Source organism: Lagenorhynchus albirostris, chromosome 1 (genome assembly GCF_949774975.1).
Source record: "Lagenorhynchus albirostris chromosome 1, mLagAlb1.1, whole genome shotgun sequence".
Lineage (NCBI taxonomy): Eukaryota > Metazoa > Chordata > Mammalia > Artiodactyla > Delphinidae > Lagenorhynchus > Lagenorhynchus albirostris.
The window spans coordinates 152,140,326-152,166,890 of record NC_083095.1 but is presented as its reverse complement, the minus strand read 5'-3'; the positions used below and the strand labels follow the sequence as shown (position 1 = coordinate 152,166,890).

The 26,565-nt window shown below is 41.2% G+C and overlaps 1 protein-coding gene across 7 annotated transcripts in view; it reads right to left on the bottom strand.

The window, feature by feature from the left end:
• The window catches only part of AGBL1 (AGBL carboxypeptidase 1), a 958,763-nt gene that overhangs the window by 320,053 nt on the left and 612,145 nt on the right, over positions 1 to 26,565 (bottom strand). For 4 of the 7 annotated variants that reach the window (XR_009541841.1, XM_060156130.1, XM_060156153.1 and 1 more), the window contains one exon: positions 14,109 to 14,195. The exons of the other annotated variants lie outside the window; for them this stretch is intronic. Coding sequence is in view for 3 of the 4 variants with exons in the window: in XM_060156130.1 (XP_060012113.1) it covers positions 14,109 to 14,195 (87 nt within the window). In the remaining variant the exon portion in view is untranslated. The remainder of the gene's footprint in view (positions 1 to 14,108; positions 14,196 to 26,565) is intronic. 7 annotated transcript variants of the gene reach the window in all.

Genomic DNA, 26,565 nt, shown 5'->3' with positions numbered 1-26,565 from the left:
TGCTCACATTCTATCCCTATGTTACCCCTCTGGTAACCCCATATGACAACAGCATGTCTCTTATCTTGTCAATGTTTTTAAACTTTTACTACATATGATTGCATCCACATACAGCTCAGATTTTATCATCCTCTACTTACCTGTACAGTTGCCTATACTATCTTGCTTCTTTCTGCCTTTATCTCCCTCCATTGCAATCCTTGGTTTGTTTCTGGAAGTAAGTCTACTGCAAAGCTCAGTAATCCCAAGCAGTGGCAGTTGGACTAATTTCTAATTCAACCCACTTTCTTGCTCCTCAGAGAGACCATACAAGCTTGTCAACTTCTCTTTTTCCCCTCTGCCTTTCCCCATCAAACAAGCTCTTTCACATGCACTCACATCCAACCTTTCTGTCTGCTCATTTCCTACCCATGGAAGATATCTATCCTTCACTTCATTTCATTTTTGATCCATCTCCTGACAAATGACAATAATCCTGGTCAATATAGGCGAGAGTCGTATTAGGTGTTTACCTCCATCAACAAAAAAGGAACATTATAGCCTTAGAAGTAACATAATGCAAAGAAGCAGGGACCATAATCTCTAAAGTCCTATAGACCTCCTAGGAACTGATCTTAGAATTCCATTTCATCTATTTCCCCATCCTCTTTAAATATACATTTTTTCAATAAAATGAGCTTTTTTGTCTCTGATTCATTGAGTACAAATTATTAGCAACACTTCCTGCTTTTATTTATTGAGGAGAAAAAAATTCTCAGCCACTTTGGAAGTTAAATAGTTCTTTAGTGACATATTCTGAGAATCTGCAAGTAATCTAGAACATTTTTCTTATGGGAAAATATCTGGGAGATTGCCTGAGTAAACCACCAACTAATTGTCCAAACACATAAAACATAAATCTCACAGTCACAGGGAAATCAGCTCGGTGCTTTGTGACCACCTAGAGGGGTGGGATAGGGAGGGCGGGAGGGAGATGCAAGACGGAGGAGATACGGAGAAGATATATATATGTGTAGTTGATTCACTTTGTTATAAAGCAGAAACTAACACACCATTGTAAAGCAATTTTACTCCAATAAAGATGGTAAATAAATAAATAAATAAATAAATAATATCTGTAGAGTTATTATTACAGTTGTTGTTGCTGTTGTTATTATCAATGGCATGCAGGCAAGGGGGTATAAGGCAGGACAAAAATGCATCCACACTAATGCAGATTCGAACATGGTGTGATCAGTTGTTACTCCCATCTTCTGCTACTCAGTAACCTAGCTTCTCATTTACACACCATTATGCAACGTTCGATTCTATGCGATTAGAATATTTTTTATTGCGCTGTTTCTGTCTCTACCCATCCTAACCAAAATAACCTTTACCCTCTCCACGTCTGCATCTGACCTGGATGCAGTCTCTTTAAAACATGCTCAACTCTGCCATAAATATTCAACAAGAAGGAACACCAAAGAAATGGGGAAGTTAATACATTTTTTTTGAGTCAGAATCACAGAATTCCAAAGCTACAGTAAAACTCTGGTTTCACAGCTGAAGAACCAAACTTAGCTTCTCTAATGTCACAGGGCTCTGGAAAGATAGTACTGAGACTAGAACACAGGTCTCCTGACTCCCATTTCTACCTTCTCAATGGACTTTGTTTTCTTATAGAGTTGTTCAGGGCCCTCCAGTCATGGTTTCCTCTCACAGAGATTTATGATAACCAGTAATGATTCCTGAACCAGATGGATATCTCCAGGATTAACTTTTTACCCTCCCCTAAGCTTTCTAAAATCTCCCCTGCCACCAGAGACTGCTGGGATAATCAAATCACTCTTTGCTGTCTCACACCTGGATTTATTTTCTTAGGGAACTCAACTTTCCATATGCAGACAATCACGGCATTTGTCATCTCAGATGGACCTGCATCAGATCAGCCTCTTCCACCACCAACTGAATGGAAGCAGAGCTCCCCCAGAGTTGATGAACCTGCAGCCATAGCACTCCTCTCTTGCACAGGCCCTTTCTGCAACCCTATACCTAAATTTGTAGTAATTTTTTTCCAAAAGGGTTCTGCAAATAGTATAATTTTCAGGCCCCAAAGAACTTGGATCTTCCCTAAGCTTCATGAACTTAGGAAAATCATTATTACTAACATCAGGTTTTTCACCAACAAAATTAGGACGATAATCTTTACTTTGTAGTGCAGTTGTGCAATTCAACTCTTTTGGTGTATGTTGGGTTACTTATTCCAGGGTTTGACATGTAGTAAGTCCTCAATGAACATGTTCTGATTACTACTGAACTTTTAGTCTCACCTGGAAGACAGTAAATTGTAGCTGAGAGCTTCTGAGATCCATGATCAAAATTAATTAGGCAAACAATCAGAAGTACAGACCTGGGGTACTTGTCTCAGAAAAAAGCTCCTAAAATCACGTTGTGTACATGTCGTAGCATCAAAAAGTGCATTCCAGGAACATGCAGTATTCAAGGCTAGAATACTGTTTCCTCTTGAAAATTCCTGAACGGCACTGTCTGTCTACGCATCACTACTGGGTCATTCCTTTGAGGGCATTCAACAGTCCTTCAGTCGATGAGGCAGTTCAGTTTTACTATACTTCCCACATCACTCATTTGAAGACTCTACAGCATCTTCTGTTGGAAGTCTGTGGCTTCCTCTCTCTAGGACAGGGGAAGCAAATTTGGGGAGATCCAATTAATTTCCCAAGCTGTCACTCCTCCACTACCCATTCAAACTCTTCATTTTCTTTGTCCATCATGAGGTTACAGTAATGGAGAAAAGACAGAGCTGTCTTACACATCGCCAAAGGAAAGGCACCTAGGTTATTTATTTGTATAGAGGGAAGAGGAGAACAGGAGGCAAAGTCTTCTTTAGCTCTCGCAGCAGCATCTGACTGGCCGAGATATCAATCATTCTGCTCTTACGTCGGCCCATTTACATTCACAGGAGCAGGAGGCAAGCAGCAGAAACATCTCTCAGTTGCGTGTTTCCATAAGGGCCCCCCATCCTTCACCCCTTCTGTGGTTTTTCTCCGCATTTAGAAAGTCATTGAGAAACGTTAATGGTCTGGGGGAAAACTAGCGATTGGGGAATGACGAATGGGCAAGTAGCAGAATGAGGGTGTGCAGCTAATGATTTCCTACAAGTGATGATTAAACATCGTTCCTCCGTCTCTCAGCACCTAATTCTCCCCAAGGCTGATTTATGAAAGACACCCTAATGTACAGTTCCTGCAGTTTTATTAGCAGGAACGATATAGCCATGAGAGGTAGTCTGCCCCTGTTTCTCATTTTCTTCCAGCCCAAGAAAGAAATGATAAAATGCGAAGAACAACCAGGGCCTCATTCTCTTAATACTAAAAAGACAAAATAGCATAATACAAAGACCACTAAAGAGGTAAGTAATCATCAGCGGGACAAAGTTTACGATGGCAAAGTCATTACTCCATAGAAGTCATTACCTTGTCCCAGACACAGGGGAAGGTTCCCACAGTTCCTATAAATGGAAACCTGCTGCTGCTATTTGAGACAGTCTAAAAATAACTGCACACCTCATTTTTCCAAATGTCAGAGTACCTGCCTTTACTCCTTTAGGAAAAGTTATAAGGTTACCATAAGAACACAGACATAACGTGGGAATGCTTGTGACTTTAAAAAGTGATGAAAAAAATGTTACCACGGTGGGCAAAGAGAAATTAGAATCATGTGAAGATCATCAAAAAGAATGTGGAGTGATCAAGATCTTTCCTTCCCTAAAAGAATATACTTGCTTGTTTTCTGTCAAAGATTTTAACATCTTTCAAGATTCTATATTGATATTTTCAATGAATGTCTAGATATCATCTAAAAATCAAGACTTTCTAATGGGAGTGTTGCAAAAGGAGATGGGGTCTGTGATTTTTGGAAGAAAGCCAAAGCATGTCAATTAATATTTATTAATTCCTTAATAATTTAATAATATGTATTAACCCCTTATTTATATAAGAGCTAACATTCACTGGACCCTTACTTGATGCCCGGTACTATGCTATGCAGTTTGCAAAGATTATTTTGTTTTATTCTTATCAATCTTAGGTGGAAGTTGCTATTATTTTTTTTCTATTCCTCAAGTAAGGAAACAGAGGGAAACTACATAATTTACACAAGGTCACATATTACTATGCAGTATTTGATCTGAAGAGATCTGATGCTAGAACCTGGGCTTACAGTCACTAGAGCAAACTACTTCTTCACATGCTTTCTCCTGTAACATTCACTTTCGACTGGCCAACTAACTTTAATAAACACAAATTAATCCCATAGTATTCGGGAATTCTGAACTAAACATAAATCCTGCAATATTTTGGATTAAGTACAGGGTTCTGGACTAATCTGAATAAGAACAGAGTTCCACATGAAGATACAATTTAAAACTCCTTCAATTCACATGAATCTATATCAAACCTGATCATACTCTCTAGCCTCATGCAGTATTAGTTTAAATTCTAACAAAAGTGGATCCTTGACACCAGAATCAGAATAATTTAAAAGGCAATTAAATCATCCATAATATAATCCAGAGCACTCATTCCAACTTCCAACAGGTACCATGGAGCACCCAAGTGCCAGTGACTGAGATTACAATGGTGTGCAAAAGCAGGTTTGGTCTCCATCATGAGGTTTATAATCCACTGAATGAGACAGACAAGAATCAATCACAATGCTAAATGCAAATAACCATGACCACTGTTACAGAGGAATGATACATGGTACTCTGGGAGCACGTAGTAGCTGCAGCTATTCTAGGGGCTAGGAAGTGCTTCCTTGAGGAAGTGGTCATTGATTGAGATAAAAAGAATGAGTAGATGTTAATCAGAGGGCGGTAAGAGGTGTCTGGGCAGAGAGAGACTATACAAAAACCTTTAAACAGGAGGGAGCTTGGAGTGTTTGAGAAACAAAAGGAAACCAAGGAAACCAGTAGGAATGGAGCACAAGAAACAAAGGGTCTTAGGATATCAAATGAGGTGAGCGTGGGGGGGGGGCGGGTGCAGGGGTGTGGACCATGATGAACCTTGGAGGCCACAGCACAGTTATTGGAGAGTTTTTTGTTTATTTATTTATTTATTTATGGCTGTGTTGGGTCTTCGTTGCTGCACGCGGGCTTTCTCTAGTTGCAGCGAGCGGGGGCTACTGTATGCTGCGGCACGCGGGCTTCTCATTTCGGTGGCTTCTCTTGTTGCGGAGCATGGGCTCTAGGCGTGTGGGCTTCAGTAGTTGTGGCTCGCAGGTTCTAAAGCACAGGCTCAGTAGTTGCGGCACACAGGCTTAGTTGCTTTGCGGCACGTGGGATCTTCCCGGACCAGGGATCAAACCCGTGTCCCCTGCACTGGCAGGCGGATTCTTAACCACTGTGCAACCAGGGAAGCCCATCGTTTTTGGTTTTAATCATAAGAACCTCTGGAAGCCATGTGGATACTAACTCAGAGTCCAAATAAATACAGGGATAGCACTTCAGAAGCCCTGTTGGTTGCTTGTCTTAAGATCTCCCTTTGTTTTAAGTAAAGTGGAAGAATGCTAATCCCTGCATCAGAGATGGGGCTCTGAAAGCCTCCACAAAGTAGAATGAAATGCCCAGAATCACTCATCTTACATTTCAAGATCAGAATCAGGAAGAGAATCTGGGTTTCCGAAATTCAGATCTGCATTTATTACCTGCTACACTATAGTAAAAGAGCAAAGAGCCATCGGCAGCAGACACACTCATGGTTCAAGACTAGAAACTACAAATGAGCTTAGAGAGGCATAAAGGACCAGATAAGAAGACTGGAGGGAGAAGAGAAAAATGGAAAGCCTGAGGGACTAGAAGGACAGAGCCAAGACAACTTTTGAGAATGGAGAAAATGACCCAAAAAGGTGTGGAGAGACAAGACCATTTGTCACTGAAACCAAACACATCCATTTTCTTTTCTGTTTTCCAAGCGTATTCCAGAGCTATGTGAACACTTAACCCCACTGAGCCTTGGTTTCTCCTCTGTAAAATCAGAGTGGATAAATCCTTCCCAACAGTGTCATTGAGGTGATCAAAAGAAATGGCCATGGAAAGCACTTTTCACTTTAGCAGTTGCTCAGTAAAAGTTAGGTCACTCTTCTAGTTCATAGCAGGGCATTCAAGCTGATAGCTAAGGAAGTAATCCATTCCCTTATCTGTGAGGAGGAGAATACAAATACTACCCACTCATCTCACCTGTAGTCCTGCTATGAGATTAAAATGAGAGAATGTGGAGGAGCTCTGGTTGCTTAGATTCAGCAGGAACAGCAGCAACAGCAGCAACAAGCTTTACAAGAAATCTGCAAAGAGGACCTTGCTTTCTCTATGCAGCTTCAGGAGGCAGCATCTAAGGTTAACCGTGAATACATTTGCCTGGACATCCAGAGAGGATATGAATTTATAAATGCAGGGCAAATCTTATGCTGTTAATAGTTATCAATAAATTCTCTGCCTAATGAACAAAATTCCATACCCAAGCTAAGGCACAGCACTCTGGAAGCTGCTGTTGCATAATTACTTCCAAGTGGAATGAGCGGGGGACAGGAAGCAAAAAGACATGCTAACTGGATTCAACTTTGGTCAACTCACCTTGGACCAAACTACAGACAGAGGGAGTACCTGAATTGCTGATGTTCTTGTTTTTAAAACCCTCAAGTGACTTCCAAGTATGCTCCTGATATAGCCTAAACTCATCATTTAGAAGACTGGCTCAGCCTGCTTGCCCAGCGTCAACAACTCCCTTACCTTATTCTGTCTGCTCTCCAAGTTCCAGCCATATGGAACAGCTCTTCCTGAAGGCCCTTGGATCAGTCAGCTCCAGGTGTTCACATGTGATGCTCCCTCTGCCTCTTACCAGGCTCTTCCACACGAGGTACCACCCTGCGCCCCCCCTCCCTCTCTCACTTCTGAATTTCTCATCCTCACGTCTTCATTTGGGAAGTACTTCAGGGAAGCCTTCCCTGACCACCCTAATCCAGGTCAAATCCTTTCCATACCATCCCATAGAATCCCGCACTTGCTTTCTTAAAACTCTCATAACATGGAACTGCAGGGTCTCTGCCTAGTTTACATCTGTCACTGGACAAGAGCCTAGAAGGGCAGGGGGCTTTATCTATCTTTATCCATCTTACCACATCCCCTGGGCTCACACATAGGGGTTCCCCTAGAAAATCCGTGGGTGCATAAATGGACTCTAGAAAAGGGACTGGAAGATTTCAGAGCAAACCTTACCCGAAGCCTGGGAATTTTGTGAGAAAATGGCTATGTAGTCTTGTTTTGTATGTGTGTGTGCGTTTTTTTAATGGGGAACTAATGGAATTTTGTGAGGGACACATCCCTTTGTGGGGGCCTTTTTTCTGCATATTTCAGGGCATTTGTCATTCCTAGACCCTGGCATTAAAAGCTAATATTATCCATTCCACCCTCTAGTGTTCATGAAAACTTACAACTGACCCTACCACCATCACGATGCGTCCAGATGCTCTTGGGGGATGTGCTGCTCCCAATGAGGAACAAGAGCAAGCATCCAAGGCATCTGGACTCAAGGCTAAATGGTACGGGAAAATCCCAGCCACCATCTTTCATTGTCATTTCAATGGTATCTTGGTGTAGGGGCCATCTCTCAGGAAACAAGTCCATGTGTGTCAGGACTGGCTGACTGTCCTGGGAGGTCCTTTTCCCCCTTGCTGCCTCTCTCCTCCTTAGTCGGGGCAAAGCAAGAAGTTCCATGCTGGAGAGAAGTCAATTAACAGTGAAAAGCCAGCATGTACAACATGGGAGTCAAGCAGTAGCTGGGAGCAGATGAGAGATAAAAAGCTAAAATCAAGCACACAGTATCCACCTTCAACAGCCAGGCGGGAAAGCACGTAAAGAAATAGAGGCATAAGAGAAGTTGACATGAACACAAAAGTAAGGGGCAAGTAAGCATACCTGTGTACAGAGGGGAGGACAGTCAATCAGGGAAGAGCACCCAGAAGAAGGGAATTGGGGGGCCAGTCTGAAACGAATGATACTTTACCACTGAAAAAAAGAAAAGATCTTTAAGAAATGGCATTGGTGCCCATCGCCCCTTGAAGAAGGCCGTCAACCGTATTTGTTCCAGGATTGTGATCTTTTCTGGGTCATTTTCCTGTATTTTGTGCTCACTCTAAACCCAGAAGTAGAGGCCTGTTTTCTCAGGGACTCTCAATGCTACCAGTTTCTCTGCTCCTCAGCTATAATGATAACCCAGACTTGAAATGAAACATAGGATAGAATTTTCTGTACCTCTTACTTTACGGTGTAATGAACGTTTTCATTCTGTTTTGAAGGGGCAGGAAGAACCGGCTTCTTCTATATTTCCTAGAGAGACAGCCAAAGCTGCCTTTAGCCAAACCTAAAGCCCTAGGTCATCCACCCTCACTTTTATTTGCCTTCCTTTATCTTTTTCCTTCCTTTCCTTTTTCACTTTTGTCTTTTCCTTATAGCAGACACCAGTATAAAAGTCCATCAGTACATAAATATTTTCTCCATCTGTTGTCTCTTCCTGAGACAAATATATGGACTATGAAATTTCTCATGCCATCATTTGGCAGTAAAAGTTCTCTGATAAATCTCAAACTTAGTGTCATATGTCTTCTTCTTCTCTTTGGCCAGGAAGGCTCCAAATGACCCACAGAGAAGAAAATACAATCAAAAGGTTAAGTGAGAGAAAAAAAAAAGATCTAAGAGAGAAGGGAGAGGAGGAGAGGAATGGGGGAGAGCCACCATTGCCAGGTAAAAGGAGGAAGAGTTTGGGTTTTTCTCTGGAGCTTGGCAGAGCAGGCAAACTGAAAGGTCAGCGCTGCTGGAAGGCTAAAAGGATGGGAACAAAGAAACCACTTTATGCAGAGATATTAGTGCTATCAGCAGCAATAAAACTGCATAGCCACAATCGAACATCAGAATGTAAGATGACACTGGGGAGAGGGCCGGCTAATGCTTTCAGGATGCATGGGGCACTCATCCAGTTGAGAGGGGTGTGGACATCAAAGCCTTGCAGGAAGCTTGAGGAGGAGCCCTTTGGACCCAAGAACAGACACAACAGAGTTGAAATGTGTGCCCTCTTCATACCACTCCCCACACAGATCCCTCAATCCTTGAACCACTACAGAGTAAAGAGAAAACCCAGACCTCAGCACACACGTGGAGATAGTACCATTAACCAATCAATATTGTTTGAGCATCACATAAGTTCCTTGGTACCCTGGGATTTTGAGCATCACATAAGTTCCTTGGTACCCTGGGATTGTGCCCTCAAGAATCTTGTAATCTAGCTAGGCAAGCAAGCCATACACACATGAAAAAAAATGGATGACGATATTAATTAAGGCTGTTTCTCAAACTTGAAGTAAGCACAAATCCCCTTCAAAGACAAATGTCCTCTTCAAGCTGTTGACTTCATTTAAAAACTAATAGTGTTTAAATCTGCACAAACACGAAAGATGATATTACATTTAGAGCTCTTACACTATAAAACTAATAAAATTTGAATGCACCTTTATAATTTTGTGTGATAGATGTTGTTTTACTAAAAGTAAATTTGTGATACAGTTTTTGTGATGAAGTTTCCCTTGCACTGAAGTGAACAACAGCATGTTTAGTAAGATTCTCAACAAGATTTTAGTAAGAACTTGTAGTTTAGAGCACAGGGGAGGTGGAAAGACAGAAGTCCTTGCTCTCAAGTTGTTTATGCCTGCCTGGTCATAGAGAGTAAGTGGACCCCCTGACAAGATACAGGGACCCCCTGACATGACAAGATACAGACAAGAACTAAGCGAGGGACAGACCTCTGCTTCAGGCACGTAGCGTTGAGTGTTCTGACACCAAGTTTCATATGCACAAGTGTTGTCAGGGATTCAAAGGGGCATCTTTCCCCTCTTTCCTTAGTATAGTCTCACCAGACATGATCTACAATTAGAAAGAAAGCCTTTAGGAACCCTCTTACACTCTTGGTGGGAATATAAATTGGTGCAGCCACTACAGAGAACAGTATGGAGGTTCCTCAAAAAACTAAAACTAGAGTTGCCATATGACCCAGCTATCCCACTCCTGAGCATATACCCAGACAAAGCTATAACTGGGAAAGACACATGCACTCTTATGTTCATAGCAGCACTATTTGCAATAGCCAAGACATGGAAACAACCTAAGTGTCCATTGACAGATGAATAGATAAAGAAGATGTGCTAGATATACAATGGAATACTACTCAGCCATAAAAAAGAATGAAATAATGCCATTTGAAGCAACATGGATGGACCTAGAGATTATCATACTAAGTTAAGTCAGAAAGAGAAAGACAAATACTGTATAATATCACTTATATGTGGAATCTAAAATACAACACAAATGAACATATCTATGAGATAGAAACAAACTCACAGACATAGAGAACAGACTTCTGGTTGCCAAGGGGGAAGGGGGTGGGGGAGGGAAGATTGGGAGTTTGGGATTAGCAGATGCAAACTATTATATATAGGATGGATAAACAAGGTCCTACTGTATAGCACAGGGAACTATATTCAATATCCCGGCATAAAGCATAATGGAAAAGAATATTTATGTATAACTGAATCACTTTGCTGTACAGTGGAAATGAACACAACATTATAAATCAACTGTACTTCAATAAAATTTTGAAGAAATGACAGCCTTTATTCTTGCCTTGGATTATTCTCTTGTGTCCCTAAGCAAGTTTGTGGAGAATGAAACTCCCTGGAACTGACCTAAACATTCATCTGGTACCTCATCGTTGGTCAGACTCCTTGGCAAGCACAGCTAGAATGGACACTGAGAAGGAGTCCTGCTCTGGGGCGACCCAGGGCGACATGGAGACCATATAATATAATAATATACATATCATCTATATAACATAGCTATGCATTCTCTAAATGTATTTAGTCTCTGCTCTTCACAGATATATATACAGAAAGGCAAAAAGTTCATGGAACAATGTGATTTTAAAAGGAAGGATCCAAAAGGGAGGGGGTATCTGTATGTGTATGGCTGATTCATTTTGTCGTGCAGTGGAGGCTAACACAACATTGTAAAGCAACCATACTCCAATAAAAATTTTTAAAAAAACAAAATAAAAAAATAAAAGGAAGGAGTTGTCAGGGAGAAGCAGATAGGATAGTCTCTTATAAACAGTGCCTTGATGTTGGAAGGACTGAAGGAAAGAAGGGAAGGAAGAAGAGGGGGAGAGGACAGGGGGAAGAAGGAAAGATAGATGGGTTGTTCTGTACTTAGGTGATTTTATATGTGAATACTGCAAAATTTTGTATGAGAATATTGCAATATTCTGGTCCATTAATTCTGCTAATTCACCGTCCCTTATCTAAATCATTTGTCCTTGATGTTTGGTTGAGAAATGCACTCACTGAAAAAAATAGCCCCAATATAATCACTCCTCATAAAACATATAAGGGTTAGGCTACAGGGTTTGCTTTCATCTCATCTTCTTTCTTTCCAAATATAGTTCCCAATGTATCTATTCCTGGGAGGGTGGGGAAAGACTGTCACCTTTAATGTCAGTCTTAAAATATACATATACATATATATATAACAGTAAAGAGGGCATAGGGACCCTTTCTGCCTGATCTCTGAGCCTGGAGATAGAAGGAGGAACAGGCCTGAGGTGCTGAGTTCTTACATTCTCCCTAGAGCGTGGGATCCTGCAAAGTGGTGACAAGGGAAGAATCTGTCTACCTCTCCCATCATAACATCATTTGAATCAAACGTATTACCTGGGGAAGTACTTGGAGATCCCTCTTATACCACACGCAAGGTGAATGACCTTGTCCTAAAAACCTAGACGGATTAAGACACATTTCAGAAACACATCTCTTTTGCTTCAGTACCTAGCATACCACACACCCACAGGCTAAACCATGCTGGTTCCAATGAGACTGGAAAGATGGATAAGCAGAAACCCAGGAAAACTGGAATAGAGAAGGCATTGGGACTGAGCTCTGAGCTAACAGAATAACTGCTACAAAACCTGAAGGCTTCATTTAGCTTTTTGGTCTCCATCATGGCAACGCTATACACAGAGATTAGTGAAGTTTCCAGAATGTCTGCCTATGGTACATTAACTCCTCACTAAGATGGGTCACTGGGATGGGAGTGTGATTCACAGAATAGCATAAGGTGAAAGTTAATTTATTCCATACATATCACACATTGAACCAAGGTAATAAAGTGTTGCCTAGGAAAGATCATTATAGATAAATATGTGAGGGTGGTTTGTAAATAGAATATCAGTCCTTTCATGTCAAATAAGCATGTCCAAAATTTTAGGACCTGTGATTAAAACACGTTTTTCTTTGAAAAGGTCTGTGTAATCCTGTGTTTATGATTTGCTTTTTAAAAAAAAGCTATTGTTTCTAACTGATTTTAAGGCAGCATCCCAAGATACATACCTACCACATTAACAAGAAAAGATGTGCAATCTCACTTATAAAAATGATATTTAAATACAAATCTGATATATACTTTTTTACCTATCAGAGTAAGAAACTGCTAGGAAACTGCATTGCTAGGGTGGCTACAGGAAATGACTCTGCTCCTACACTGATCAATGTGAGGATAATTTAGCAAAATCTTTCCAAATGTAAAATGCTTGTAAGCCTTACCAGCAATCTCACTATCTAATATTTATTTTGGAGTTGCACTAGGAGGAGAATGCCAATGAATGTCCCTGACAACATTGATTTTGAAAGCAAAAACAATGGCAACAACAACAAACACAACTGGGAAACCATCCAAAGGTCCATCAGTGGGGGTTATGTAAATGACATTATAGCCATAAAGGGAAATACTACACAGCTGAAAAAATGAACAAGATTGTTCTGTGTGTGTTGTTATAGAAAAATTATCAGGAGATACATTGCTCAATGAAAAAGTACATACAAACATATGTGGATGGTGTGATTCCTTTTTTGCATTAAAAGTAAATACACACAATGTTATTTGACTAGAAAATTTGTCTGTGAGGAATCTTAAGAGAATATTAAGAATTAAGGCCTTTAGCAAGAGGTTTTGCTTCATATTTTTGATGCTTTTACACCTTTTATATATTTTGTAATCTTTATATATTTTATAAATGTTATATATTTTTTTAATCTGCCATTTGCATTTTCTGACTATGTGTATGTAATACTTTACACAATATTATCAGCAACTCTCTGGAAAACTAGAACATGGTCGTTATTGCTTTCTTCTCCAAGGTTTTTATAAAGTATCTAATAAATATTTTAAGTAGGAAAAAACTTCCATGTTCCTCTTGTATGACTGTGGATTCCAAGTAAAAGCAGCAGGAAATCAGGGCCTATATTTGGAGCTCACACTGTCCTGGAAGAAGAAAGATAAAAGTGCTCTCCCTAGAGTTCTGGGGGTGCATGTGCTGGGGAGGCCAGGTCACTGGGCGGTACCATATCTCTCCATTCCCAGTTTTCATTAGTCTAACGACCATGCCACTTAATTGTTGAGATACTGAACATTCAAATTTCATTTGACCTCATCTACTCCATGAGAGCTAAACAATGTCAATTTGTTACTGGAAAAGTTTAGGTCATCATGTAATAGGGTCTGTTGTAATGTTTTCATGTAGAATTTATCAGAATTTGTAATTGTATTGTGTGCATGTTTATGTAGTTGTGTAGTTATGTATTTCTGCCAGAAGACCAGAAGTTCATGAGATCAGCCTCATACTAGTTTTCCTCTCTATTCTGTCACTAGTACTAGGCACAGTGGCTGGGAAGAGAAGGGAAGATTTGCTCACAAAACATCCATTAGGGGCTTCCCTGGTGGCGCAGTGGTTGAGAGTCTGCCTGCCGATGCAGGGGACGCGGGTTTGTGCCCTGGTCCGGGAAGATACCGCATGCAGCGGAGCGGCTGGGCCTGTGAGCCATGGCCTCTGAGCCTGCGTGTCCGGAGCCTGTACTCCACAACGGGAGAGGCCACAACAATGAGAGGCCCGTGTACCGCAAAAACAAACAAAAAAACATCCATTAGCTATACCTTCGTGTAACAAATATTTGTTTGGTACCTGCTTTGTGCTGGGCCTGGTGCTAGACAGTGAGGACACAGTGATGAATCAGATAAACATGGGTCCCAGCGCCATGGGGCTCCCAGTCTGTAAGTAGAGACAGATGTACACATTCAGGGAATTACAATACAGGTAATAAGTGCTAGCACTGGGGTGCATGCAAGGTATGTTTTGAGCACCTAGTAAGGGATCACGTGTGAGCTCATGGAGAGAAGTGATGCTTACACTGAGACCTCTTGAGTGAGTAGGACTTAGCCAGGCTTACAAAGAAGACAGGCAGTGGGAACAGCAAGTTTAAAGCCTCAGAGGCAAGAGAAGTGATAGCATATTTGTGAAAATAAAACCATTTCAATATTGATGAGGTTTATAGAACAAGGAGGGACCATACCTTGCAGTGTCCTGCATAAGTCACTTTAAGAAGGACATGAAAGAGGATTCAACCTCATCTTTTCAATACAGGTGGACATAGCCAGGTGTATTTTCAAAAGTTGTCTCTGTCTACAACATAGAAGATAAACTTACCAAAGAGAGAAAAGTGGCAGAGGGGAGGCCTTAACTGAGATAGAGTACTGGGTGAGAGGAGACATGGGCTCCTGTCCCAAATCTATTGCTGACTGCTGGCAGGATAAGACCAAGGAACCTGGAGTTCTGCAGGTCTTACAGGAAAGATGACCTAAGTGGATTGCCATGTCTTCAACAAGATGTTTTCACCATTCCAAATGAAATATGGCTGCCCACCAATTAAAGGAAAAGGCTTAGAAAGATCCGAGACCTGGGGTACAGCTTTGGCTCAGCCTTGAACATGTTGCTTGTCTCTTTAGATCTCAGTTTTCTCACAGATAAAATGGGGGGAAGGGAGGGAGAATCTAATGTGATTTCTGAAATCTTACATGGACCACATAGCACGTTACAATTCTAAGCTTTCTATGCCATCTCACTTGGAACAAGATACTTGTCCAAATGTTAGCCTACACAAGGTCCAGGAAAAACTGGGCTTCCTCAGAGGGATAGTTCCCGATTCTCCCAAGCTCCTTTTATAGACCATTTCTGGATGTCTTTTCCTGTGGCAGAAAAGCATGCTTCAAAGAATGGACTTCGGGTCACACAGCCCTAAGTAAAATATGCTTCACTTAAACATGCTTCACTTAATATCTTCCATTTGTGTGACACAGAACAAGTCACTTAAATGTACAGAGCCTCTATAACATTTGTAAAATAGGCCTAATAATAGACCCTCTTTAAGGGTTCATATACAGTATTTAGGAAGATGTGGCACAATGCCTAACACCTAGATGTCAGTAAACATCAATTATCAAAATTATCTATGTGATGATTCTTAACATACCAGACATTGTTCCTAAATTGAACATACATCTCCTCTTTGTTCTCATTGGTGTATTATGATACTACATAAATAACAACCATTTGTTGTCATGTGTACAGCAATAGGTCTAGGGCAGAGATGCCCCATGAACTATCTTCATCCAAAGGTCTAGTAGGACCTTGACACTTGGTGGCTCCACTTCTAGCCCTGTCCCTAAATGTGCCTCTGCAGAGGGACGAATGGTTGCAGATGAAGACCAGAGCTGCTCTGCAGATCAACAGAAGCATTTGAAGTAACTCTGATATGCAACTGTGTCTAGCAATGAATTCACAGCAAAAAATTAAAATAAGCTAAAGACAAACAATCCATCTCTCAAAACTATGTATCAGCCCAATCGACAGAAAATAATGGCTAGAGAAACATCCTGTGAAGGTGTGATTTTCTCCCAGATTAGTTCCAGGACCCAGAGCAAGTTGGGAGTGGGGGAAGGAGGGAGGAAGAGGATCTATTTTAACCCTTCCCCACTCTGGTGGGGACATGTCTCCCACTTTGTTGTAGTCTAACATTGATCTATAGGGAAAGGTGCCTCTGTCCTTTGCTGTTGGAATTGATGGCCTTGGACTCCACTGTTATTGCTCGGGTTCCCTGAAAGGTCCCTTGATTTATTCCCTTTATATTAGAAAACCATATCTGCTCATTATCTCGGAAGGTCACTGGAAGGGAGATATTTCTTCCAGCTTCAATAGCAGATCACTTGGCCTTTTTTCATACCTCTCTTGGCACGGCAGGAGCTCTGTTAGAAAAGGGGAGGCTGGGACAAACAATGAAAGCACGTTTATTCCTAGGCAGAAAGCTCAATGCAAAGACCTAGCAGGATATATAAATACGCAAAGCAGGCTCATCAGCTAGTGTCCTCAATTTCTATTTCAACTGTTATTTCCAAGCTAAGTATCCCTGTCAATAAGAAGTCCTGCCTTAACTAAGGTGGCTGGAAACCATTAGTCTTTGGAATTTTTTTTTTTTTTTTAGACTAGGCTTGAATTTCCCATTCCATTCATTTCCCAGCAGGGACTTAGGCTCAGCTAACAGCTTCAAGATATATTTAAACAAGATATGGCATCGTTCTAAAAAATTATTTTCACAAGAAAACTATATATATTTAACTTCTAAATGACTTTTCCTTATGTATCCATATCAGCTTGCCTTTTCTTTTGTGCATGTGTGTCTTTTTTTCTTTTCTTTTTTTTTTTGGTACGCGGGCCTCTCACTGTTGTGGCCTCTCCCGTTGCGGAGCACAGGCTCCGGATGCGCAGGCTCAGCGGTCATGGCTCACGGGCTCACGGGCTCACGGGCCCAGCCGCTCCACGGCATGTGGGATCTTCCCGGACCGGGGCACGAACCCGTGTCCCCTGCATCGGCAGGCGGACTCTCAACCACTGCGCCACCAGGGAAGCCCCAGAACTGTGATGTTTTATCACACTTTTAAGACTTAAACATTGTCCCCATCATCACAGTCAACAATTCATTATCCTATTCTTTTATATCTTTAGTGCTTGTTTTTTTTTCGAATCATTTTCTTGAATTTCAAAGCCATGTGTCCTCTGGCTGAATTCTTCCTTTTTAGTTTTGCCTGAGACCACTGTCCACTCTAACTAGGTAATTCTCTTCCCAACCTCAATGTTTCCGCCTCTCCTTTTCTTTAACCTGGCATGGCATTTTGCATTAGCAGTGTCCCTTATCTTCCTTGTTAGGGAATGCTTCCCTGCTAATATAAACAGTCCTGACTCCAGCCCCTGGGACAGAATGTCCTATATATTATGTGACCCTATCCCTGTGCATGGCTGACTTAGACGATTATAGGCCCCTAACTCTGGAGAAAACAATCAATAGGCTGGCTAGTGGCAAAGGACATGTAGGGTTCTACCCACACAGAAAGGAGCTTTGCCAATGGAAAGCAGAAGCCGCATTTGGGTGGAGCTGTAGGCAAGATAAAGAACAAGCATTCTGTCCTGCAAGAGGAAAGAAAGCAGGCATTCTTAACAGGCCTCTGAGAGTCCTTTAAGGTCTGGAGAGAGTGTCACCTCTGGATCCTAAAGCATTTTATTTCTCAATTTCTATTCACCTAAAATTTGGTTGAATTTCCTCTCCTAACTGGAATTTGCAAAATTACCTTATCCTTGTATTAAAACTATATTTTTCACTACCTTAAGTCAAATCCTTTTTCCTTGCAAATTAAAGAACCCTGTCAGAATACTTTCCTTTTCTTGACACATCCAACACTCACCCATCTGCCTACCCACCTCCCCATAAAGCCATTCCTGAACTAATGCAATCTCTCTACTAATCTACAAGCACTTGTAATATGTGTTCTATAATTACCACTCAACTTTACCCTGACTAATTATTTTCCATTTTAGTCTTATGTCCCCAGTTAGACAGCAACCCCCTAAAAAATTAGGGACAATTTTGGCTCAGCTTGAATGTTAGCAGAACCCCCAATCGTATTCCTTCCATCACTTGTAATATGTGTTCCATAATAACCACTCAACTTCACACACTCTGTTTTCTATTTTAGTCTTATATCCCTAGGTAGACAGCAACCCCCTAAAAAATTAGGGATAATTTTGGCGCAGCTTGAACGTTAGCAGAACCCCCAATCATATTCCTTCCATCATATCCTCAAAGTAAAAGAAAACAATAGTGTGGATTATACCTAGCAATACTTTTGCACAGAATCATAGAACTTCCTGGGTGGCAGGCTGCATTGATGATACAATAACCTCTTTAATTTGCATAAGTAGAAGCTCAGACCAGTTAATGGTCAGTCAGCTAATAAGATTCAGCATGAACTCTCCCATCTGGAAGGTCTGGGGTGATCCAAATATGGATGATCCAGACAGAAGTTTTATTCTTTATACTTCATAACAAAAGGGACAAAACTACCCAGCTTTCCACTGATAGAAGACCATCTAGGCCACAGTGAAACACACTGACAGGGCTTCTCATCTCTAAATTACTAAGGCTCTAGCCAGGGCATTTTTATTCTCTTTAAAAAAAATAGCATTGCCTTTTTAAAGCTGGGTTATTTTTATAGCAATAGAACTCCTGGAACTGTAAACAGGAGGTGAATATATCAGGCTTAAAGGTGAAGGGGGTTATTTAAGAGTGTTATCAGAACCAGCCAGCTGCAAACACATACAGTATCAGAAAACCATAAACCTGTCCCTTCCTAGCAGGGCTCAATTATTCATAAGACCACCCTGCTGCAGGGGGAAGGTCTTTATAAACTTAGTGTCTAGAACCTCTGAGGTGTCCAGCCCTCTGGGCATCCTGCTGTACAGATGAATAGTTTAAGGACTGAACATTATGTCTCTGTCTTTCCTTATCCCAAGTGCATTAGGGTTTTGAAAGCGATAATGATAAAAATAATAATGGTAATTACCATTTCCTACCACTTTCCAAGTGCAATGGTGAGTCTATTATCCTAAGGGTGGATAAGTTACTCATGAGAAATGACACAGCAAGTTAGTGGGATTTGAACCTAGATCTTCTGATAGCTGCACCATGATTTTAACCTGTTACTATGACTCCTAATATCTCCTCCCCAAGGAACACTAATCTTGATTGATCCTGAAGGAAATTATTATAAAAGGTAGGGAAGGGGGACTTCATGGTCAGATTATCTGCCTATAACTTCTGCCTTTTGGAGCTTCACAATGCACTCTAGTACATTAAAGGCACTGAGAAAGTCTGCAGTAGTGATGTTTTGCTTTTCTTACATAACTCATAGTCCCAAATTCATTTGATTTCAGAACCCCATTTCATAGCATTCTATTCCCAGGGACACATCTCGGATAGTGATGCATGCCAAATACTGCCTTGGTGAGGAGAGCCAGAAGACCCCATGAAGCTAGAAATAAAATTATACTTTCCCTTATGGAGGAATATAAAAAGGGGCAGAGAGATATATATTATATAAAAATATATATTGTCCTAAGTATTTTCAATATATATTTCATTATATACATATTTTTTTCTTTTAAGTTTGCCCACTCAGCATTAATATATATATTTTTAAGCCATGTGTGTGAAACAGCTTTATAAGCCAAGGAACAATGTCGTGACTTCACACTGAATGTGATGACTATAGACACAGGAAAGCAGGAGCACAAAAGAAAAAGGAAACCTGGATAGAGACACATCCTGAGCCTGTGACGGGGGTGCTATGGGCTCTCTTTACCTTCCCTGAGTGTTTGCCTCACCCACCAGGAGTGCAGCCCTCATTAGCTCACTCACCACGGGACAATGGCAGGAGTGGGAGGAAAGTCTTGCTCTTTGGTCCTCATTTTTGTTTGTCTACAGAGGATCATGTAAGAGGAAGCAGCCAGTGGGAAGGAGTGTCAGCCCCATCATGGAGAGAGCCAGTGCTTTCTCTGCTCCTTTTTTCCTGAAGTGACTTCATTGCTTCGTTGCGATGGGGAAGCAAAGAGACCAATAGTGACATTGACTCCTCGCCAGGGAAGGGGCTGGCCGTGTCTGTGAGCAGGAGGGAGAGCCAGCATCAAGGTGTGACTTCTGCGAACCAAAGGTGTCTATTTTTTTTTTTTTTTTTTTGCAGTACGCAGGCCTCTCACTGCTGTGGTCTCTCCCGTTGCGGAGCACAGGCTCCGGACGCGCAGGCTCAGCAGCCATGGCTCACGGGCCCAGCCGCTCCGCGGCATGTGGGATCCCCCCGGACCGGGGCACAAACCCGTGTCCCCTGCATCAGCAGACGGACTCTCAACCACTGCGCCACCAGGGAAGCCCAAGGCATCTATTTTTACACAGCTTTCCTTCCATCCCTCAGCCCCCACCCCTTGTGGACCTGAGACATGGTCCACATCTCTCTTTGCCTAAATCATCTACTCATCACTCCTTTTCCTACAATGGTCCTGAGTCTCTGCATCTTTTCCGACTACAGATCTTGTCACTCCCTGCCATAAACTGCATGAAATCCATTATGCCATACTTCTCACTACAACTTGAATTATGATTTTATTACCACTCCAGTCATCTTCTTTCATGGGGAAACTTGGTCATGGTCATGTTACATAAGAAATACATATTTTGAGTCAAACAGTCCTGGTTTTCAATCCTAACTATACTTCTAGATAACTGTGTGACCTTGAGCAAGTTTCTTAACCTCTAAGAAGCTAAGTTTCTTGGGTCAAAAATGAATATACTGTATGTAGGTCCTGGGGTTGCTTATAGTCTAAGCATTTGAAAAATGAAAAAATAATAATAATATGCAAACTGCTTAGAGCAGTGTCTTGCATAAAGCTTGACTTCAGTGAAGATCACCTCCCCCTCTTACCATGACATCAGAGGGGGTCAAACTCAACCCATGTAAGGGGTCACTGGAGATGTCACAGACCTAGGGTAAGTGGAAGGAGTTCAGCTACAGATGGTGAAGAGTGCCTATTCTTATTACCAGTAAGTGTATGAATGGGGAATTCTCTAGATACATGTGTCCCATGCAAATGACCTCTCTTCTTCCCAAATGAGGTCTCACAGACATGGAGGATAAAGAGCCTTGCAATTAGATACAGATAAACCCAAGTACTAAACTTGCCAATTTCTGATTGTGAGATTCTAGAAGAGATCTTTGACCTTTCTGAGCATCAGTTTCTTCACCTATAAAATTTTGCTAACACAGCCCTCTTCAAGACTGTTGTGAGCTCATACAGAATGATTAGTACCATGCCTTCTACATAGCAAGCAGGCAATATGCGTTAGTTACATTTCCAAAAAAATATTCCTGGGATTTTAATAATAGTAGTTACTTTTTTACTGTAGTTACTATGTATCAGGGAAGTATTCTAAACAGTGACTGAATTTCTCATCTAATGCTCACAAAAAAATATGAGATATACAGTTGACCTTTGAACAACATGGTTGGAACTGTGCAGGTCCATTTATTTGCAGTTTTTCTTCAATAGTAAATACTACAGTACTACACGATCCGAGGTTGGTTGAACCTGTGGATAAGAAGGAACTGTGTACAGAGAGGAACTCCGTACATGGAGGAACCCTGTATTTGGAGAGGCAACTGTAAGTTATATGTGGATTTCAAGCTGCATGGAAAGTCTGTGCCCCTAACTCCCACACTGTTCAAAGGTCATTTTTCTATGTTAAGATGAGGAGACTGACACAGATACATCCCCTGACTTGCCTAAGGCACACAGTTAATACACGGCAAATCCTGGAACCCAGTTCTCCATTCCAAGCAGTCTAGCCTCAGAGTCTGTCTGTTCTACTAAGGACTCCATTCGACTGTCTCAAAAATGCAGAAAAATGAACTCCTGGCCACGTACCCTGTATTTGAGAATGTAGTTTTCAAAAAAGTACTACTTTTCATAATCTCTATAATAATTTACATCAATCATGATTTTTAAGCGCAAGGAACTGAAACCAAATCAGTCTGATTTAGGGATACATAGAAGAAATACTGAGGAATTCACAGCATGAACAGGAATACTGGAGAACAAAGATCAAAAAAGAGGTACTGACAATAGCACCTACACAGTTAAAGATGTTTGAAAATCACATCATATGAAATTTCTATCTCCAGCTCTGATGGAGTAGATTGTATCAGACCAACCTCTTACTGAGAACAACTATAAACCTGGATAAACTCTCTCTCTCTCTCTCTCTCTCTCTCTCTCTCTCTCTCACACACACACACACACACACACACACAAAACATATATTTCAAGAAATTAGATTAAATGCATAGACTCTGGAGCCCCATTGCCTGCAACCAAAACTTGACTCTACCATTTACTGGCTGCATAGTCTTGAACAAGCCAATTAACCTTGCTGTGGCTCAGTAGTTGCATCTGTAAAATGGGGATTATTATAAGACCCACCTCATAAGACTATTATGCAAAACCTCTCAATCTTCATATGATAACCAGGCAAGCAGAGTGGCTGCCAACCAATGCCTTGGAGACATGCCACTTCTATAAATGTGGGACGGAAGAATGATCTGGAAATAAGATGGTCATAGGCTGGGATTTTTCCTTATTCAGTTCCAGTGACTAAGCCAGTGCCCTGAACACATTTCTAAGCCTCCTGCTCCCCAAGATTCCCAGGTTCCAGACTTCTAAACCTGCTGCCTTACCCACAAGCAACCCTTATTTCAAAAGCATCCAGAAAACCTCCAGCTCCTCTAGGTTGCCTCAGGCCAGTGATTGACCCTGCAACCCCAAAATCAGTTTGGGGGTGCGGGGCGTTATGTGACATTGATTACTTCCTCCTCTATCTCTTTGCTTCTTGCTTACTTTCAAGTTTCATCTGCCAGCATGGCAGAAGGCAGAAAGAAAACCGACATGATTTCCTTCCTGTTTGCCCTGCAGGATCTGATAGAAACCCAGAGGAACGAAGCTGGAGACTTTGCTACTTGGTAAATCAATCACCTGAACTGTCAGCTCAAATCTCGTTGCAGAATATTTATTGCTGGTGATAATGTAAGAGGCAGAAAGATCAAAGCATGATTTGGGGATCCCTGGCGGCATTCGATGCTTTCAGTAATGGAGGGGAAATCTCCAGTCTTAGGATCTGAGAAAGCTGAATGTGAATATCAGAGTGAGAGAACCGGACAGTGCCCCAATATCCCCACCCATGAAATGATTCCTTGGGCACATGAATCTTCTTTCTAGGTCAGTTAGTTGTAGAAAAGAAAAACCCAGCTGAGCCCAGTATCCGTCCAGAAGGCCAGAAGCATAATTCAACAATTTCGGGCATATATAATCATGCCTTTTCTCTGTTTGTTGGTATATAAGTACAATTTTGTTTATATACAAGTACAAATCCAAAGATTTTTGCTTCTGCAAGGAATTAGTAATCATACATTCTTAAATTTACATTATCTTTACCACTTATAAAACTCACTTCCATGTATTCTTTCTTAATCCTTACCAAACTGTTTGTGATAACTTTTTATTATTGCCAAATGACGAATTTTACGTCCAGAAACATAGGGAAACCTGGCTAAGGCTACCAAATGAGCAAATGGTAGCTTCTGACCTACACTGTAGTTAAAATCTAGCATTACTAGTGAACTGTTTTGCAATCACTATCATCCTTATTATCTGCTTAGAATCCTCTAAGTGGCCAGCCAATACAGAGAGGTCAAGTCTCAAAGAACTACTAGAACTTGGTTATGGTCCTGTAAGACTCTGTTGGAGGGAACTTACACAAACTGTTAGCAGATTATAAACACTAAGAACAATAGAGTGTTACTGCATTTACTTATCTGATCAACAAATATTAATTGAGCTCCTACGTTTTGCCAAGTGTTATGCTAAGCTCTGTGGATATATCAGAGAACAAAACACACAAAACTTCTCCTGCATGGAACTACATTCTATGACTGCATATGTCTATTTCTTAATGCAACCAGAATCTGAATGTGTAGGTTAGAGTCCTCTGGAAAATGGGTGGAATCTATCCATTTTTATCTTAATTTTGACACAGTGAACCCAAAGGCTACAGAAAGTCAAAGGAAGCATGGAATTCCATCCAATCTAAAATCCCAGGTGCAAAACTTAAGGAGGTGTAAGAAAACCTCAGTAATCAAGGTAAATAATATTTTAATGCAGTATTTTTAAATATCGAAATTAATGCAAAAAATTCATAATGATCATAGTGTCAAAATTTTAAATAAAGGCAAGGTTTTTGTCTTTAACTTCCTTAAGGCTCAACAGGAAAAGTGGCTGAAAAGAGGCTAGAGGTGAGAAGATAGCTGTGCCAGTGCTTATAGGGCCATGTGTCTGGCTGAGGCCCTGAATGTACCTCCTATAACTCTCAGCAGTTGTAGATAAGCCACCAGCAAGAACCTTGCTGCAAGTTGGAATTGCTTTAGAAGTGCAGCTCCTCATACAAAAGGAGAAGAGCCAATTGTGTCAACTCTGGTTTGTATATACTTAGATGATGTCACATGAGAAAATGAGAAAAGCCCTACAGCAAGAAGCTAAGGACCCCGGTCCTTCAGCACCATTTATTTCCTATGTAACTGTGCAGCATCTACTTATTTTTCCAGGACACTTATCACATCTGTAAAAGAGGCACATCCTTCCCAGTTCAATGACTCTGTCGGACCCTGACAAACTTGCCCAACTGAGGTCTCCCAGAAAGGAAAAGGACATCTCCTTGCCTTTATACAATGAGTTTAGAACCAAGAACACAGTACATTTTGTCGAGGTTCAGTGCATGTTTTTGAAGTCAAGTCTAAAGAAAATCTCCCTGTATTCCATTTTCATACAGGGAAAGTGAGGAATTTGCCTATTACAAAAGTTTTGCTTATGCGTACCGAGTAAGCCTGTGTAGGAGCTAAGTCTAAATCCAGGTATTCTCATCCTAAGTGCACCTGTTCTGATGTTACACAGGAAACTCACTAGATAACCTTGGCCAGGTCACTGAACCTCTCTGGACCTTGGTTCTTTCATTTATACAATAAGTGCTTAGACCTGATCATCTGTGGGGTCTTTGCAGCTTACTGTTCAATGATTCTCCAAGCATATCAACCCATGGCTCCTTAGTGTCTCAAACTGGGAAATCAGAATCAAGCTCCTGTCCCATGGAAAATATCCCATTTTATTATTAAATTCTTTTCTTATATATTTTCCAGTTTCAGTTGCATTCAGCTCTATCTTTCTTTATAGTTTAGTATGGAGAGCCAATGAATCTAAAGACAGCTAGTTTGTGATGAGAAATGAAAATAGGGTCTTGGGAAGTACTATCCCCATGCTTTTCTCTTATCCAATAAAGACCCTTCTGCTTATTGGAGAGTCTATTTTGGGGGCCTTAACACATGGGAACTAAACTGAAATTCAAAACATTTTTTAAATGACATCTCCTTCCCAAGGTACCTCCTGCAGAGTGACAAAGTCTTTGCCAGTCCACGTGTTACTGCTTGACACCTTAGCTGACACTTCTGAATTCACAAGTTCAGCCAGTCTCAATGCCACGAGAGTCTTCTTAAGTCTTAATCTCAGCGTCCCCACTGTGGTGTGGAAGGTCCCTGATTATGGCAGGATGTCTCACACTTCCCTATGTTTTCGTTTGGTAAATATTTGAATAGTGCAATCACACTCCCTCTCAGGCCATTGTTTCATCAAGGTTGCACCTTTTTTTTTTAAACATCTTTATTGAAGTATAATTGCTTTACAGTGGTGTGTTAGTTTCTGCCTTATAACAAAGTGAATCAGTTATACATATACATATGTTCCCATATCTCTTCTCTCTTGTCTCCCTCCCTCCCACCCTCCCTATCCCACCCCTCTAGGTGGTCACAAAGCACCTAGCTGCACCTTTTGATTTAGTGTCATTATCATTAGCGTCCCCATCATTCCGAGTCCTGCTTGACTCTTTCTCTTCCTTCTCTTTGACTCAACACAATCTAGAAGGGAGGGAAAACATGGTCTACACTTTCATATCCCTTTTCTCCAAGTACATTTTTAATTTGTGCCGAAGCATAGAAAGTAAAAGTGCCCCATGTGCAACTGACCAATGAGAAAAACCACATTCCCACCATTCATTGTTGCACCCTGTCACCAATTAACTGCCACTAAACAAGGTGCATCTAGTGATCATAATAGTGTGTAGTACGCACCAATTCTGCGTACCTACTATTGAGCCTAGCACTATACATGTTTACGCATGATCCTAAGTTAAAGCTTCATCATGCTTTGGTTGTAATTGTCTTCTTGATATAGATGGAGGAGCTGATCCTCACAGAAGTGTGCTAACTTGCTCAAGGTCAAACAAATTAAGTAACCAGCACTGAGATTTAGACTCAATACCTACTCTCCTCTAACTGTTCCATGCTGGGAACCCAACTCCATAATGCAGCCAAAATTAGCCCTGGCTTTCTTGTCGCTAAAGCACAATGCATTTTCCAGAACTTGCATCTAGCGCTGACCAGTGGATAAGAAAACCAGATATCTAGCCCCGGCTCCTCCAAGTATCATCTTGTGGCCATGACTCTCTCACGTATTAATGGAGACACTGTGCTTTGCTATGTATAGCAGAAGTTGATAAGCATGCCATATAACTCAGTACATTGTTTGTATTCAGGGTCTGTACACTACT